Genomic DNA, 18,814 nt, shown 5'->3' with positions numbered 1-18,814 from the left:
TTGGAGAAGGGCTTTATAAGACAGAGTTCCTCGCCTTGGGGAGCCCTTGTCTTGTTTGTCAAGAAGAAAGATGGGTCATTCCGAATGTGCATAGACTATCAGGAATTGAATAAACTGACTGTGAAAAACCGATACCCTCTTCCTAGGATCGATGACTTGTTTGATCAATTACAAGGATCGAGTTTCTACTCGAAGATCGATCTTAGATCTGGCTACCATCGGTTAAGGGTTCGGGAGGAAGATCTTCCTAAGAATGCATTCAGAACTCGTTATGGCCACTATGAATTCCAAGTAATGCCATTTGGTTTGACAAATGCACCCGCTGTTTTCATGGACCTCATGAACCGAGTGTGTAAACCATATTTGGATAAGTTTGTGATTGTATTCATAGACGATATCCTAATCTATTCCAAATCAAAAGTGGACCATGAATTACATTTGAAGACAATCTTGGAATTACTTAAAAAGGAAGAATTGTACGCAAAATTTCCTAAAATTTTGGATCCGCTTAGTACAATTTTTAGGCCATGTCATCAGTAGCCAAGGAATCCATGTAGATCCTGCAAAAATTGAGGCTATCAAAAATTGGGAAGCACCAAAGACACCAACGGAGATACGCCAATTTTTGGGTCTAGCTGGCTATTATAGGAGATTTATAAAAAACTTCTCTAAAATAGCCCAACCTTTAACTACATTGACCCAAAAGGACAAGAAATTTAATTGGAGTGATAAGTAGGAAAAGGCTTTCCAGTTATTAAAAGAAAAACTGTGCAGTGCCTCGATTTTAGCACTACCTGAAGGAACCAATGGTTTCGTAGTGTATTGTGACGCATCCCATCAAGGGTTATGGTGCGTGTTGATGCAAAAGGATAAGGTGATAGCCTATGCTTCTCGTCAACTTAAAGTTCACGAGAAGAACTATACTACTCATGATTTAGAATTGGGAGCAGTTGTATTTGCTCTTAAGATATGGAGACATCATCTATACGGTACAAAATGTACTATATTCACTGATCATAAGAGCCTCCAACATATCTTTGATCAAAAGGCTCTAAATATGAGACAACGCCGATGGGTAGAGTTGCTTAGTGATTATGACTGTGAAATACATTATCACCCAGGGAAAGCTAATGTAGTAGCTGATGCACTAAGTCGAAAGGAACGGACAAAACCACTTCGAGTTAAAGCAATGGGTATGACCATTCATACTAATCTAACCTCTCATATTCGTGAAGCTCAACTCGAAGCACTGAAAGAAGAAAACCTCAAGAATGAATCCTTAAGAAATATGGAAAAACAATTCGAGGTTAAGGCTGATGGAGTCCGATATTTCTCAGACTGAATTTGGCTACCCAATTATGGAAATCTGAGAGAATTAGTGATGGATGAATCTCACAAGTCAAGATATTTGATACATCCAAGAGATGATAAGATGTATCATGGTATTAAAGACTTGTACTGGTGGCCCAACATGAAGGCCGACATAGCTACATATGTTGGAAAATGTCTGACATGCTCGAAGGTGAAAGTTGAGTATCAAAAACCATCTGGGTTATTACAGCAGCCAGAAATACCCCAATGGAAGTGGGAACAGATAGCAATGGACTTCATTACAAAACTTCCAAAGTCTGCAAACGGTTGTGATACGATTTGGGTAATTGTAGACCGTCTCACGAAATCTGCACATTTCTTACCCATCAAAGAGACTAACAAGATGGAGAAATTGGCTCGAATCTATTTGAAGGAGATAGTGTCACGACATGGAGTACCTATCTCAATTATCTCCGACAGAGATAGTCGTTTTACTTCTAGATTTTGGCAGTCACTGCAAGAGTCGTTTGGTACGCGGTTGGATATGAGTACAGCATATCATCCACAAACCGATGGTCAAAGTGAGAGAACCATTCAGACGCTAGAAGACATGTTACGTGCATGCGTAATAGACTTTGGGAATAATTGGGAGAGTGACTTGCCATTGTGTGAATTCTCATATAATAATAGTTACCACACCAGCATCAAGGTTGCACCATTTGAGGCACGTTATGGTAGAAAGTGTCGTTCTCCTATATGTTGGATTGAGGTAGGAGACACACAACTCACTGGTCCAGAAATTATACATGAGACTACTAAAAAGATCGTACAAATACAGAACTGACTCGTAGCAGCACGTGACCGACAAAAGAACTATGCTGATGTGAGACACAAACCAATGGAATTTCAAGTGGGTGATAAAGTAATGCTTAAGGTATCTCCTTGAAAACAAGGAAAGTTGAACCCGAGATATATTGGCCCATTTGAAATCCTTGCAAGAGTTGGTCCCGTAGCCTACCGACTAAAGCTACCGCAGGAACTTAGTAATGTGCATGACATGTTCCATGTTTCGAGTCTAAAGAAGTGTTTGTTAGATGAAACACTAGTTATTCCACCGGATGAAATTCAGATTGACGATAAGTTACATTTCGTCGAGGAACCAATTGAAATCATGGATCGAGAAGTGAAACAATTAAGGCAAAGTCGAATCCCTATTGTCAAGGTTCGATGGAACTCTAGACGAGGTTACGAGTTCACATGGGAACACGAAAATCAAATGAAAGAAAAATACCCTCACTTGTTCACGAACGACTTACCTACCGACAACACAACTTAAATTTCGGGTCGAAATTCCAGTAACATGGGGAGAATGTGACAACCGCCAAATTTCAGGTCCATTATAATTAGAAAATAAATTATTAGATACATCTATTTAAATAAATATACATTATATGTGCATCCATTTTTTTATGAACCTATTTAGTCTATACCCTACTTGAATATAGTATATCTCAATAAGTCATTAATACTTTAGCCATTCACATATACTAAATATGTCAACTCATTTGCATGGGAAATATTAGTAGATGTTAATAACAAATCTATTTTTTTAAGAAATGACTTAATTGCATACTTATACAAATGTAACATTATTATTATAAATGTACAAAATACTAGGTAAACGATTGATATAAATATTTAATTATACTATGGATAAAAATAACAACTTATTCAACTAGCCTAGTAGTCTACAAACCTATAAACCTTGAGCCCATTCTCCTGCCCATACTAAGCCACGTACGTAACAATTTAAAAACTCAATGGAGATGCTGATGTTAGTATGAGCAATATACATACATATATATAGATAACTTTATTCCATGGTGTCCCCCCCCCCTTATTTACTTTACCCTCACAAGTAAGAAATCAAATACATCAACAAACCCAATATCTCCCCCTTTGTTCTTAGTTCGAGAACCACCACCCCTGACCACTACGACCTCATCTGAAAAACGTAGTACACCAGAAACACCAGGTGAATTATTCTCAAGATCACTTTTTTTTTTATTGAATAGTTATGGACTTAAACGATTAGTTATGGACTTAAACGATTAGTTAAGGCCTCACTATCATGAAACGATTAGTTATGGACTTAAACGTAGATATATTGAATAGTACTATTTGGGATTGACACTCCCCATCCGGGTTGGTAGCTCCAACTTGACCTGCACGGTCGAACAGATGTTATATATTTGGAAAACTTGAGTACTCTGAACAAGTACTTACTTGAGGCACACCACTGTCGAGTTTCGTTTCGTGAGCTTAGTTCAATGTATACGTACTTTCCTTTAGCATTGTATTTAGACAATGGCTATGAAAATCCTTGTGGTTCATGATACTTATTTTTATATAAAAACCTATGAAACTCAACAACTTTATGTTGACACTCTTTACCATGTATTTCAGGTAATTAGATGTTAATAACAAATCTATTTCAGGTACCTTTATAAAATGGTGTTACTAACATGCATCATCAAAACAATATAAATGAAATCCAAGTTATGGCACCAATATAAATGTCATCATGATTACATGTTCATGAATCGTAAATGAAAGTAGCCAAGACATAAGGCTAAAAGGGGAAGTCTTAGCATTCAACAAACTATGCTAGTCTTCTTTATTACATCTACCCATCTCACCGAGCTAATCCTTTCCTAGCTCAAACCTGCTTATCCTGAAGGACACAATATTTTCATATAAGCAAGTGTTAGCTAATAAATTAGCTAAGTAAGATACACACATTTATAAAACGTTCTTCATTTTATTTTCATAAAACTTCGTCATATATATATATATATCAACTTTATATTTGGGTGATGAAAACTTTTCAAAATAATAACTTTTACTAACACACATTATTAAGACAAAGTACATATTTGTTTGTGCATTAGGTTAACGTCACACTTCGGGTATCTTTTGCATTTTATCACATTCACTACCCCCCACGGTGAGTTTTCATAGCCCCATTTTACTTATTTATTTTTGGGGTGAAATGCATGCTCTTTACTTTTACGATGAACGCAAGTACTTTAAAAACCGTATGCATAGATTGTACTAAATCGCACTGTTCACTTAAGGCCTCACTATCATGAAACGATTAGTTATGGACTTAAACGTGGATACATTGAATAGTACTATTTGGGATTGACACTCCCCATCCGGGTTGGTAGCTCCAACTTGACCTGCACGGTCGAACAGATGTTATATATTTGGAAAACTTGAGTACTCTGAACAAGTACTTACTTGAGGCACACCACTGTCGAGTTTCGTTTCGTGAGCTTAGTTCAATGTATACGTACTTTCCTTTAGCATTGTATTTAGACAATGGCTATGAAAATCCTTGTGGTTCATGATACTTATTTTTATATAAAAACCTATGGAATTCACCAACTTTATGTTGACACTCTTTACCATGTATTTCAGGTAATTAGACGATTTGCTATGACCTGGAAAGCTTTCTATTTGCATGCATTATGGGAAGCTGCCCCATATCTCAGACCTTAGGAATTGACTTATCAATTTGCTAAAGTCTCTATCTTTATTATATTGTTTAATAATAATCTGATGTTTTCAAAAATTGAATTTCGTTTCAAGTATTGTATTATCAACTTTGTCAAAACAATGTTATTTCTAAATGTATTTCAAAAACGACGCGTTTTGTGGTCGTTCACTATATCTTGTGTTGTGATCTCATGAACGTCACGCCCCCGGATTTAGGGGTGTGACACATAATCACATTACATATCATCCACAACAATCATAGATAATCCCATCTTTATTTATTCCCACATCCCAACACATCATATCATATCAACATAAATATACAACTTAATGAACATGTCAGGTCTTACATATCTCACATAAACATATCACATATATATGTATAGCACATGTAGAGTATTTACTCCTAATTGTGCCTATCCATCGTTAAATCATACGTCTCACATATTTTACTTAATCTCACGGCATATTGTAATCCCACGTCTTAAATTACAGTACATCTTTCTCACATATTCTTGTAGTTATCTAAATCAACTTATTCTTACATCTTACATATTACGCACTAGCTTTACAACTAGCACGATTTCCCACATCTTAACTTTTAGGAAAGGCAATGCCATTTCCATAGTATCCTGTTATGCTTTTAACATTGGTGGTTAGTCACTCCTCCCAGAAATACTATTCCCACGTAACTATGCCGCAAGGAGCCACTCAAGCGACCACATACGCACTAGCTTGGCATAAACTAGCACGGGTTAAGCTTAACACTTCCCACATCAATCTCACATATTTAGCTATAACATTTCCCACGTATTTATATCTTTCTTACTTTTTACGCACTAACACTAAGGCTAAAACGGTTTCCCACATCTCACATTTTACTTTAACATTAGGCACAATCGTTACCTAATTAGTCCCACGTCTACTTTTGCATTTAATTCCACTAACGTGCACAACTCATAACAATTCCCACGTGTATCTAGTGAACTAGACTTATCATACTTAAGTCCCACATATAAGCCATCACATATCAACATCAAGGCATATCAACGACATTATCAACAACACATATCTTAAACATTTCATAGCAACGTCATTATAAGCATCATACTTCATATGCACATATATATACTTCTACTTTAAACGTCATCATATCAACATAAATCATTTTAACATGCATATATTCCCACATAACCTCCCGCATAACCCGGAAAACCCAATACATATAAGATAATCCGATTAAAAGGTTACTTATAGAAAATAACATTTTGTTGTGCCTCCAGCGTGAGAAAAGTCATGTATCTTACCTCATAGAAGCGTACAAGAAATGATAACGTAAGTTACCGAGCTTTGCAAGTATCCCTGACTACCTATAATGATTAGGCAACATAATGAGCTTTGCAAGCATCTTCCCATTTCTCAAACCACAGTTGTTGGAAGTTTTCTAAATTTCGCCTTACTATGCCTTCCCGGCTGTTATCTCGAGGTCCAGAAGTTGTCGGTGCCTTGAACAAAAATCCGGAGGGTTGGTCAGCTTTACCCAGCGGCGTTGGTATGCCTCCAGCGGCGCTGGTCTGGGTTCCCAACGGCGTTGGCTGGTGTGGCGCATAATTCTCCGTCTCCAAATGGAGTCTTGTTGCTTCCCTCTGGTCCCAAATATGAGCCTTCAGCTCCTCCCCAATGCATTATTCCTATCTTAACTAAAATAACTAAACAAAAACTAAAGAAAGAGAAACAGGAATGAAAAAGAACAAAGAAACACGAAAACGATTAGTAACTTCTAAAACAAAATGAACTCTTAACTAACTTAAATGCAAACAATCTAGTCTTACTTCTAGAAAACAGTAAAAAGAAAATATTTTTGGATTTTTTAAATTTAAAGAAAAATGAAAATGCAAACTAATTAAGCTAACCCTAATTTTAACCTAATTTGACCTAATTTTCTATTTAACCTAATTTGACCTAAAATGAAATATTGAAAAGTAACTACTTCGTGCCGAAACACAAACTAGGGTCGAACTACACTACTAAACTAAGAATGCGTCGCATTCCCCGGCAGCGACACCAAAAGACTTGATGGTGGTGTTTTATTCTTGTCTTAAAATTTATGTTGTACAAGTAACTATCTAAACTAACACACACTTTAACGAGTAGAGAACCCGATCAATGCAATATAGCCTAGTGGTAAGTTACAGGATCGTTCGCAGGGATGCGTTGCGTTACCTAATCTAGTAGTACGTGTAATTCTAGTTTGTTTGGGGGTATGTCACTAACTCCTAATAAACTAATACTTTTGATAGTAAAATAAATAAAATCTAACCACGCGCTTTGCAGCGAGAGGCTAATCTGAAAATAGTTTGGAAAAAGCAAATAACAGTAATTAAATTAAAATACTTGTTTGGCATCTCTGATCTCATGGTACGACCAAATACTATCTTACTGGTTTGTTAGCCTGTTGGAAACTTAATCACGGTTCTAATTCTCGTTAGATTCACTTTACCTAGTTAGTAGTGTTGTCGTTAGACTCACACTACCCATTAAAACAAATTCTCGCTAGATTAACTGTTTTAAGCATTATAACCTAAAATTTGTGTTACTAATTCATCTTTTAATTACCTGGCTGTTAAGCCATGACCCGATATAATTCCCTCCGGTGACCACAGTGCTCATTTCCAAGTCAAAGGATCGCGTATGGTATTGTTAAGCTACATGTTCAATTCATCCTAGTTACTATGGTTCTGATCCCTTGGTTACAAGTGAATCACTTTTTACTTCTAGTTATAGACCGACTAGTTGTTTTCTGTCCTAGCATATTAGTCCTAGTGCATGATCATAGACAACCATTAGAATTAAACTAATATGTTCAGATTTAAGACCAATAGCAACATGAATTACTAATAAACATGGATCTACGATAAACAGTAAAGCACATTCCAACAGAATCTAAACAAACACAGTAAAACAATAAGCGTCAACATGATCACATTGATCAAAACAAGTATTCAGCCTACTAGCCTAGCATTATTAAAGGAATAACAAAGTCTGAGAAGATAAAAGACATAGTTCAATAACAAAGAGTAAATAAAGATGAAAGATCTAGACCAAGAGTGAATATCAGAAGGTGTTTAGATGCTCCAAAACCTTCATGGAATCTGCAATTTCGATCTAGGGTTATTCCTGGGCGGCTAGGGCTGCTGAATCGGCTCTCTCATAGGGTTTTGAGGGTTAATTCGACTTAAATAGGTGTTAAAGTCGGTTTCAGATCTGGGCCGACCAGCGGCGCTGGTGGGCTGACCAGCGACGCTGGTCCTGGGCTTCCTTGGGCTAGCGGCGCTGGTTGGTCGAGGAGCGGACGCTGGTGAGTACCAGCGGCGCTGGTTAGGTGGCCAGCGGCCGCTGGTGGCTGTTGTCTTGCACTTGTGTCCTCGTTTGGCTCTCGAACCACTTCCTTGTGTCTTGTAACTTCATAGGCTTCCTTCTTGAGTCACATGATGTCATTTACCCTCTCTCGCATCTTCCGGGAACCTGCATAATCACATCATTCATTAAGTACCAATAGTTCCGGAATAATAACTCATTTAAACATAGAAATGAAGCCTTTCTTTAGGGGTTTTTATCACAAAATGGACGCTCATCACTCATCATTATCTATTACAGCTCCAAGTTGATGATGGACCGATATAGAAGTAGCCATAGATTTTGCATCGTTCATCTTAAACTTTTCTAAGATATGATACACATACCTCCTCTGATGGATGAAAATGTCGTCCTTTTTCTGATCAACTTGCAATGCCTAAGAAGAAACTTAATTCCCCCATTACACTCATCTCAATCTTACTATTCATTACCATTTCAAAATCCTTGCACATGCTAAAATCAGATGAACCAAAAACAATGTAATTTAATTATACCCCAACTAACAAAAAATCCTTATTCTTCTATTTAATGAATAAAGTGTTATCAATATGCTCCTTTTCAAAACCATTCTCTAAAAGGTGTTTTAACAGTTTCTCATACCAAGCCCTAGGTACCTAACACAATCTATACAAAGCCATATTAATCGATAAACCCTATCCGGATGTTTTGGATCAGTAAACCCTAGCGGTGGATCAACATACACTTGTTCTTGGATTTCACCGTAAAGAAAAGCACTATTTACGTCAATTTCTTGTAAATCCTACGAACTTCTAATGAAAGTGATTTTCATAAAAAAAATCAAATAATAATAATAATAATAATAATAATAATAGTAATAATTTCTTGTAAATCCTGTTAATTTATAATGAAAGTGATAATAATAATAATAATAAACAAATTGATGTTATATATATAAAAAATAATAATAATAGAATAAATGAAATATCTTGTTATTATCCTAGGATATCATAATGATGTCTAGCCCAACTGATGAGAGACACTCCCGGTTTTATCCAAGATCTTGTTCGATTTTTAGAGATGACAAACCTTAGGGTTTTTTCTTCCGAATACTTATAAGTGCCCATGGTCAATATTTCATTGTCTAAGATACGTGCAGGTTTCACCATTATATGGTGAGCTTTCCCTGATGTTATATACTGACGGAATGTTAGCCAATGATTAAGTAGTCCAACTGGTGTGAGACACTCTGAGGTTTTTGAGTTTGATCTTTAAAGATGACAAAGCCAGAAGTTTTCCTGCAAATATTTGTAACGAACTACAATTAACATAGGGTATATACAAGACTTTTACCATTATACCGTGCGTGTGCAATGTTAAAAAAGGGAAAAAAAACAATATTACTAATTGTACCGTGCGTATTTAATTGTATAATTTACAATTAACATTAATTTATTAACACCAAGAATAAATACAAAAAAGGAAAAAGGGAGTGATCCAATTGAAACACAACAAGTTTATCTGTGCAACGTGATTATGTGATTTCTGCAAAGCCTTTGATTCAAAGGATCTGCCTTACCCACACCATCAATAATAAACACCCCTTTTCCATAATCATTCACAGATAATTTATTATTATTACATTCATATCTATATCTATATCTTCAGGTAAGCATACCCTATATTATAATTATATTATCATCTTCATTTTTTTTTTATTAGATATAATCTTTTGTTTAAAAACCTACTTATTTCGATTAATTATAATAATTAATTATCATATATAATTTATTTCATTTATCTCATTGTTTGTATAGTGAGTGAGTGAGTGAGTGTGATTGTAGCTTTGTTGTAATAGGTTTACAGTTAATTAAATGATGCCTCATGCTTATTTCGAAAACCCCTGACTTCCGCTTTTATACCGCCACTAGGCTACCGTCATGGGGGATTATGTTTATACATGAATATGTTTTTCGGTAATTGTTTGACTTTTTTAGTCTTTTGTGGACGTGCTACGGGTAAGAATGTTGTGTTTAGTTATTTGTTCTGATATGACTTAGTTATAGGAGGCTTGTTTTATGGTAGAATATAAGATTTGTATCGTGAAGTTTTGATTATTTTATAATTTTAGAATGTTATTGTAACAGGCAGGTGTCCTGCCAATGCCGATGGAACCAGAATCCGGCCCCTCAACTTCTCGAAATCATTCTCAGGTTATGACACTACCTTCTTCAAGTTTTTTGCTTGTTAATATTAATAATGAGATATTTCTCAATAATATTGTTCTTTGTGTGATGTTTCTTGTTTGTGTCCTAAATTTAGTTATTTTGATGTGTTATCTCTATCTCTATCTCTCCTACGTTATAAAGCATTTGTTCCCGCCAAATTTTTTCAACTTTCAACCACTCATTTTCATATCTCTCTTCAAATCTAAACCACTCATTTTTCTCTCTCTCCTACATAAATCATTTTATTCCTCTAATTCATTCAAAATCTTTTATCTCAAAAATCGTACATCGATAAATTATAAAAATTATATGGGTGCTCTTAAAATTTCATGCTCTTTCATTAGAGAGGTCATTCGATATACTTTCGACGAATTTTTAAATCCGAGGGCGGAACCCGTGCGGCTAAGGCATTTGGCTATCACACTCTATGACCTATCATCTCCTATGACTTATCACACTCTATGACCTATTACCCCCACCATCTCACTGCCGCAACGCGCGGGTACTTTCTCTCGTATTGACTGGTGGGTTGCTATAGGTTAAGGGACTCTGTTAGTCAGTTGGCTTTATAACTATAAGTTTGTATCTAATACAATATTTTGAACTTTATTACATGCCTTTTGAGGACTCAATGGACTATGCTAGAGCTTCAAAGTGTTAGGCAACGTGTTTATATAGTACATTGGAAAAATCATATGTGACATATCCTCATTTGTATATAATTTTGTTTTTTTATGTTCGTAACCAAATGTTTGATGTGCCATACAATTTGAAGGACATGTTCGTGGATCCAAAATAATATCATCAACTATTTGTATGGCCATGTAGGTAAATCAGATTTAAAAGTTACTTCAAAAAGAAATGATGCCATTTTGTTGTTCATGTGAAAGAGTATACGGAAGTAGACCAGACATTTAAGAACTAAATGAAGTAGTTTGAAAATAGAGATATATGAATTTAGTAGCATTAAGAAATAAGAACAATACTTTTCTTATTGTATAATTTAGATTTTTTAGAGCTCCTTTTCTTAAAGATGACAGTTGGCATGTTATTTTTTGGGTTGCAGTTTTTCTTGAATCTGTCACGGAATTTGTTGTTGGCGTATCAAAGCTTTGGTGTGGTATATGGAGGCTTGAGCACTTCACCTCTTTATGTTTATAGAAGTGTGTTTGTCCGCAATCTTCATGATTTTGAAACTCCAGAAGTTATATTTGGGGCATTTTCCTTGATATTTTGGACCTTAACTCTGATCCCTTTTTTAAAATATGTGTTTTTCGTTTTGAGTGCTGATGATAATGGTGAAGGTAAGCTAAAACTCAATCTCGTACTTATGAAGGAGTGTTTGGATTTGTGTTTCGGAACTGATAATCTGATCAGTTTTTGTTCTCCACCATCTTCTGTAGCATGATTATTTTTATAACCGATTGCTTGATCATGATTATTAAAAATCACTCAATCTCTTTCAAAATACACATCCAAACAATCTCTAATTGTCGTGATCTTTATGCTACTGCATGTGATGAATACGTGGTTCAACCCTTTTCAGGTGGGACCATCGCTCTGTACTCACTACTCTGTAGGCATGCCAAGTTCAGTTTACTTCCGAATCAACAAGCAGCCGATGAGGAGTTGTCATCTTACAAATATGGCCCTTCACAGCCTTCGTCACCTTCACCACTAAAAAGGTTTTTGGAGAAACATAAAAAACTACGCACATCTCTACTCATTGTTGTATTATTAGGAGCTTCCATGGTTATTGGTGATGGTGTTATTACTCCTGCAATTTCTGGTTAGTAACGGATTTTTGGCTATCTAGTATCAAATGGGCTGATATGTATAGTTATTCAAAACAAATGTTGTGGTATGGTCTCCCTTTTCCATAGCTTTACCTTATTTCAATTTTTGTGATGGTGGATTCGGACCTCATGTTCTTGTCGATTAGCCATAGGTTGTACGCCGTAGTTACTTTTTATTATTTTGTACAGAAGGCTGATAACTATATATAAGACTTTCAAGTATATAAAAAGTTATTATGACCAAACAAGTTGGAGTTAATACAATTAAGGAAGATTATGTCACATTGAATTCTTAAAAGTAGCTGACATACTCTTTCCAAATCTTAACTGGAGTATTGGAAATATTTGGGGCTGTGGGTATTATATTAAACTATATTAGAAAACCTCAATATATTATGCTTTTAATCTTTGTCCCACGTTAAGTTAAAAGCAATGATGTCAACTATAAGGGGCAATTATAAACTACTATCTCTACCCTAAAGTTATTGGCGGCAAAAAGAAAAACAGTTTAATTCAGGATTTAGTTACCAGAATGCCAGTTTAATCCTTAGTACAGTTACGACTGTCTCAAGAAAGTCACAAGTTATAATGGGTAAAATGGGAAAGATATTAACTCATAACATACACTTTTTAAAGTGGACAGTTATCTTGGGACAAGCTAAAATAGAAATGTGGATAATAATTTTTGGACGCAGGGAGTCCAGAGTTTTCCAAAAACAAGAACGTTGTATCTCTTTTGTCACAATCCGAAATGATATCATCACATTTACTTATTATGGAACCTTGATAGTGGTTTTTTTTTATTATTGTGCAGTTATTTCCGCAGTGTCTGGACTTCGGGTTCAAGGTGTCGGACTAGAGCTTACCCATGGTACCTGCATTTTCAAGTTTAAGCTTTTTTCAATGATTCTTAGTTAAAAATAGTACATTCTATTTAGGGTAGAAAGCTCTATACAATTTTGACGACTATGAATAATGTAAATTGAGAACAATAAGATGAGTATTATCTGATGATGACAATTCCTTGGTAATTCTGGCTTGCAAATTCTTCATATACACTAGGAAATATTGCAGTTCTGATGGGAAGGGGAGATGTATAGTTTTTGTATCTTTATCTTACTTTTTCAATATATGTACTTTTTGCAGGGTCTGTACTATTATTGGCATGTGTGATATTGATTGGCTTGTTCGCTTTGCAGCACACTGGTACTCAACGGGTGGCAATTGTTTTTGCTCCAATCGTTATCTTATGGTTAATATCAATTTTTGGTATTGGTTTATATAATATCATACATTGGAACCCAAAGATAGTATATGCATTATCTCCACATTATATAGTCAAGTTCTTCAGAGAAACTGGTGGTGCTGGCTGGCTGTCTCTCGGGGGCGTTCTTCTTTCTATAACAGGTATATATACCTAAATATTCAAGTAATATGTTTAAGATTTAGATTTTAGGTGAAATGGTTTTGGATTTACAATATGTGTTTCCAACCCATTATTCTATTTTGTCAATTTGAACCTGTTTTTACTCATGATTTGGTCAATTTGGATTATGTTTTATCTTTAACAGGACAAATGGGACAAATTAAAAGATAGTAAAAAGGAAACGGGTAAAAGAAGTCAAAGTCTCTCAGAGTTAATTTTAATGCATATATCCTCTTAAATAGCTCTATGCAAAAAGTTACATCAATTTTTTTACTTTGACAAAAGGTGTTTCGAGGAAACCCACTAGATATGTTTAACCTGTACCAGAATTTACCCACGTTGACCCTTTACCAACCCACATGACCTGCCCTATATGTGATCTCTGCTGACTTTTTGGTTTCCATCTTTATGGATGTTCAGGCACTGAAGCTATGTTCGCTGATCTTGGCCATTTTACCGCGTTCTCGATAAGAGTAAGTTTACTGACGGTGCCATATTTATATTGTTTGGATAATGTCTTCCGTAATATGCATGCTAGGTTTTCACGTGCCACAATTTAAGCATCTTTTAAATAGTAGTTTGAAACAAACATAATCTTTGAAACCTATTTGTGAGTCTATCAATTTTGTGTGGACCTATAATTAGATTATTGTAATTTAGTTTCATCCAAATGAGTAGAAAACCCAATCCCACATTTGACACCTACCAGCTATTGTGTCAAAAGTAGGAATGATGATGTCATTGTGGGGTGCACTAACTGGATGCTTAGAGAACTGGTATGTTACCTGTGAAAGAATGAATGTACATAATGAAAGGAGCATTCTAAATCCAAGCATATGCAATATAGTATATAGCGGCATAGAACTATGGGGGTCAGATAACTGGTGAAAACAAGTTCAGTCCCAAAACTGAAAATCTTTTTTAACACTGGCTGAAAATTGTTGGATTGACCTGCAAAAGCTGTGCATTTTTTAGTTATTTTTTGATAATTAATGTAAAAATGTTATTACAACTATCATATTGTTATAATGATTGTCTAGATTTTTGATTGTAACGTTTTATGAAGTTAAAATAGTGAATATGATTTTGGCGACTTTCAACCCGGTTGACCAATATGACCTGTTCTCCATAGCTAATTTATTTCTTAGATGAACACAGCCCAAGTTGAGATTGAAACCAACTGGCCCGTTTGACCTGTATTTAATACTCCTCTATCCGTGCAGCTTGCATTTACCGCAGTTGTATATCCATGTTTGGTGATTCAATATATGGGACAAGCTGCTTATCTGTCTAAAAACATTACTTCTGTTCCAGACAGTTTCTATAAATCTATACCCGGTTAGCCTTCACAATCTGATTTTCAAGTATTTTTACCAATCTGACCTAGTGTCATTTCAGCTCATAGTATCCATTCGTGTCTTGCAGAACCAGTATTTTGGCCGGTTTTCATTATTGCTACTCTAGCATCTGTTGTGGGGAGTCAAGCTATCATTTCAGCTACTTTTTCAATTGTGAAGCAATGCCATGCCCTTGGTTGTTTCCCGAGGGTCAAAATTGTCCACACATCGAAACACATGTTTGGCCAGATTTATATACCCGAAATCAACTGGATTCTTATGGTTCTTACTCTTTTGATTGCCGTTGGATTCCAGGATACCACTCTAATTGGCAATGCATATGGTAAGTAGATATCACATATGTTTTTGTATACTTGTTGAATCTTGAATACACGTTTAATGGATTTCGACCTGTTAAACCTGTTCGAATCATCTGACATGTTGTACTAGTAACTTTTTTTGTTTATAATGTTATACCTACTTGACGTGATATCAGTTAAGTATGACCATATTGAACAGTTTCCATATAAATGTTTTACAATTGCCACCTTTAGTTCTGACTTCTGATTGAAACAGATATAAATTGATCAGGTTTGAACCTTCTCTGGTTTGAGGCGACAAATCAAGCTTAAGCCAACCAAATCGTTTGTAGTAAATTTGTTAAGTTTTTTTACAAGGGCGAGCTTAGTACAGAAAGAAACTAAGAAAGGTTATTCTAGAGTTGGCAAATAGTGTTTCGGGTCACAAATGCTGTACAGATAGTTATTTGTTTTGGCCTGCTTCCAATTCTCTCAATCTACCCATTGTGTCACCTCTACCTATTTATTTTCGATTATTCTCATGGTTCATTTGTTCATTGGCAGGCCTTGCTTGCATGACAGTTATGTTCATTACGACTTTTCTCATGGCACTCGTGATAGCCTTTGTGTGGCAGAAAAGCATTCTGTACGCTACACTTTTCCTTCTTTTTTGGTTCATAGAAGGTATCTTTCTCTCAGCTGCAATCATCAAGGTTCCTCATGGAGGTTGGGTCTCTCTGTTACTTGCCTCTGTCTTTATGATCGTAATGTATGTATGGCATTATGGTACCCGTAAAAAGTACAACCATGACCTACACAATAAAGTTTCATTAAGATGGCTTCTTGGGCTTGGCCCCAGTTTGGGTATTGTCCGCGTGCCTGGGATAGGGCTTATATACTCGGAGCTTGCCACCGGTGTCCCTTCAATTTTTTCACATTTTGTGACAAATCTGCCTGCTTTTCACAATGTTTTGGTGTTTGTGTGTGTGAAACACGTCCCCGTTCCTTTTGTTTTGCCGGAGGAACGGTTTCTTATTGGGCGCATCTGCCCAAGACCGTACCGTATGTATAGATGTATTGTGAGATACGGGTACAAGGATATTCAAAGAGATGACGGGAACTTTGAGAATCAACTCATCCAGAGCATAGCAGAGTTTATACAAATGGAAGCGGTGGAACCTCAGTTCTCAAGCTCTGAGAATACATCGTTCGATGGTCGAATGGCCGTTATAAGCACCAGGTCAGTTTTTTTAATGTAATCTATATTTCTTCCTTGGCCCATGTTTGAGTTATGATCAGCAATGACAAAGTGGTCAAAATGTCGAACATTGATTGTCTCTTTAATTTCTGAAGTTTGGACATGTCTGATTAGGGGTTGCAAATGGACGGCTTGGGTGGGAACTGATAACAGGTCTGGGATGAAAATAATGGTCAAAATCTAATAGTGGTGGGTTTGGTTGACCCACAGAACACTTTTTGTCCTTTAATAAAATTTTTCTTATGAGTCTATATTTTTGAACTACAATTTACAAGGTTGTAAACTCGAGGGCGTTAAAAGTACACTTTGGGACCTATATAACTCTCCGGACATACTTTTTTTTTTTAGCTCAACGTGTTAATTGGACCTATTTGCCCCGTTTGAGACAATACAAAACCCAAAGTATCCTGTTCATAAGTAAATGAGTTGAATATCTTAGCTTTATCTCTGACAAAACTGATTAAATTCCAGGTCAAATGCTACTTTAATCGTGTCTGACCAGCTTGACTCAACCGGTTCCATACAAAGTAGCAAATCGTTGATGCTACAACGTTTAAGATCCGAATACGATGATGAGAACCCACAAGTAAGAAGACGACAAGTGAGATTTCAGCTGCCACCACCTGGTCCATCAATGGATGGTGCAGTGCGAGATGAGCTTTTGCAGTTAATACAAGCTAAAGAAGCTGGAGTTGCATATATAATGGGACACTCGTATGTGAAGGCTAGGAGGTCGTCTTCATACTTAAAAAAACTCGTGATTGATATCGGATATTCATTTCTTCGTAAAAATTGCAGAGGCCCGGCCGTTGCGCTTCATATTCCTCATATAAGTTTGATTGAAGTTGGCATGATATATTATGTTTAGGAACAAGATTTTAGGATTGCTTGCTCTTTATTCTTTTGTAAGCAATAATATGAAATTAGTTTGTATTGGTTTACTTGAATACTTGAGAAAATATATGGGGACATCCTTGTACTTGCCAAAATATATCGGGACGTCGAATTTTAATGAATATAAGGTAACTCGCGTGCTATTATGGTTACAGAGACATGGTCACATGGGGTTGTGATTTAAATCCCCAACCTTTGAGTTTATATTGCATGCCTTTCACCGTTAGATAGTCAATCATATTCAAAATCGAGATCGATATGTTATAAGGTTTTTTGATTAATTTACATTAAATTTAATTAATTTTCACAACACATTATACAATTTAATAAAACACATATATGGTTAATATATTGATTCTGACGATTCCAATAATACCTCTTCAAAATCATCAACCGCAACAAGAACTATGATCTGATTAGAGTCCGGCCGGACACGATCTATATGTGTAGTACACAAAGTGTAGTACGTGCAATAGTTAACATCCATCATGTCATCAATAGTTATACTGTTGTTGATATGTACCTCAAAGGCCCCACCATGTAAAGATAAGGCTCCCACACCAATGAAATTTTTTTGCAATAATTCCCTCAAAGAAATCAATTGGTGGCATTGAGACCATCGAGCCATGATAATCTACAAAAGCTCGATATATATATATATATATATATACATGGGGAAGAGAATATGAAGCTGTTAGGCACCCAAGTTGGGTGAAAAACCTCTCACATACCTTTTTTTAAAAGGTAAAAATCATGAGGGGCCATGTATTTATTTAAAATATTAAAATATTAGTATGTGAGGGGTTTTTCACCCAAGTTGGGTGCATAACAGCCTCATACTCACTTTTCCCTATATATATATATATATATATATATTTTAACAGCAGTGATGATTGGACTCAGTGGCATGCCTCTTCATCGTCCGGTAGAGATCGACCACGTCACCAGCACAGTCAATCTGAGGGCATGACAGGCGGTGGAAGACTCACTACCGTTCTGGAGGAAACTATCTAATGCTAGAGAAAACCCCCATGCTCAAAAACCCCCATGCTCCGCCTCATTGGCAAAGACTTTCCAATATGCCTTTCAAAGGTCTTGAACCCATGATCAACATTTTGCTAAAAGACATAAGAAACATTAAATGTCCAGTTGGATTAAATCCCAAGGACTATATAAATAATTTAATATATGTGTGGCATAGATGGGAAAAAACTAACTTAAGTGAAAAATTCCTTACAAACTATTTTTTAAAATATTATTTATATCATGAATAAATTATTGACCCTTGATTTTTGAGGCACCTTCACTTTTTCAAATATTAGATGGAAA

The 18,814-nt window shown here is 35.8% G+C and overlaps 1 protein-coding gene across 1 annotated transcript; it reads left to right on the top strand.

Annotated features, from left to right (window-relative positions):
* The first annotated feature begins 9,740 nt into the window (after positions 1 to 9,740).
* On the top strand, positions 9,741 to 17,607 carry LOC122595486 (potassium transporter 4). Its single transcript, XM_043767852.1, has 11 exons — positions 9,741 to 9,915; positions 10,395 to 10,460; positions 11,542 to 11,779; positions 12,022 to 12,264; positions 13,086 to 13,142; positions 13,418 to 13,678; positions 14,118 to 14,170; positions 14,921 to 15,035; positions 15,123 to 15,377; positions 15,898 to 16,573; positions 17,063 to 17,607. The coding sequence occupies exons 2-11, from the start codon at positions 10,410 to 10,412 to the stop codon at positions 17,457 to 17,459; spliced, it is 2,346 nt and encodes a 781-aa protein (XP_043623787.1). The 5' UTR covers positions 9,741 to 9,915; positions 10,395 to 10,409; the 3' UTR covers positions 17,460 to 17,607.
* The last annotated feature ends 1,207 nt before the right edge of the window (positions 17,608 to 18,814 follow it).

The sequence above is a fragment of the Erigeron canadensis genome, chromosome 4 (genome assembly GCF_010389155.1).
Source record: "Erigeron canadensis isolate Cc75 chromosome 4, C_canadensis_v1, whole genome shotgun sequence".
Taxonomy (NCBI): domain Eukaryota; kingdom Viridiplantae; phylum Streptophyta; class Magnoliopsida; order Asterales; family Asteraceae; genus Erigeron; species Erigeron canadensis.
Note: the sequence above shows the minus strand (reverse complement) of the source record. Positions and strands in the feature narration are given on the sequence as shown.

Bases quoted from the DNA above. Each gene is read 5' to 3' on its own strand.
- LOC122595486 (XM_043767852.1), top strand. From the start codon at position 10,410: ATGCCGATGGAACCAGAATCCGGCCCCTCAACTTCTCGAAATCATTCT. The intron at 10,461-11,541 runs GTTATGACACTA...TTTGGGTTGCAG, and splicing joins CTTCTCGAAATCATTCTCAG to TTTTTCTTGAATCTGTCACG. The intron at 11,780-12,021 runs GTAAGCTAAAAC...AACCCTTTTCAG, and splicing joins TGCTGATGATAATGGTGAAG to GTGGGACCATCGCTCTGTAC.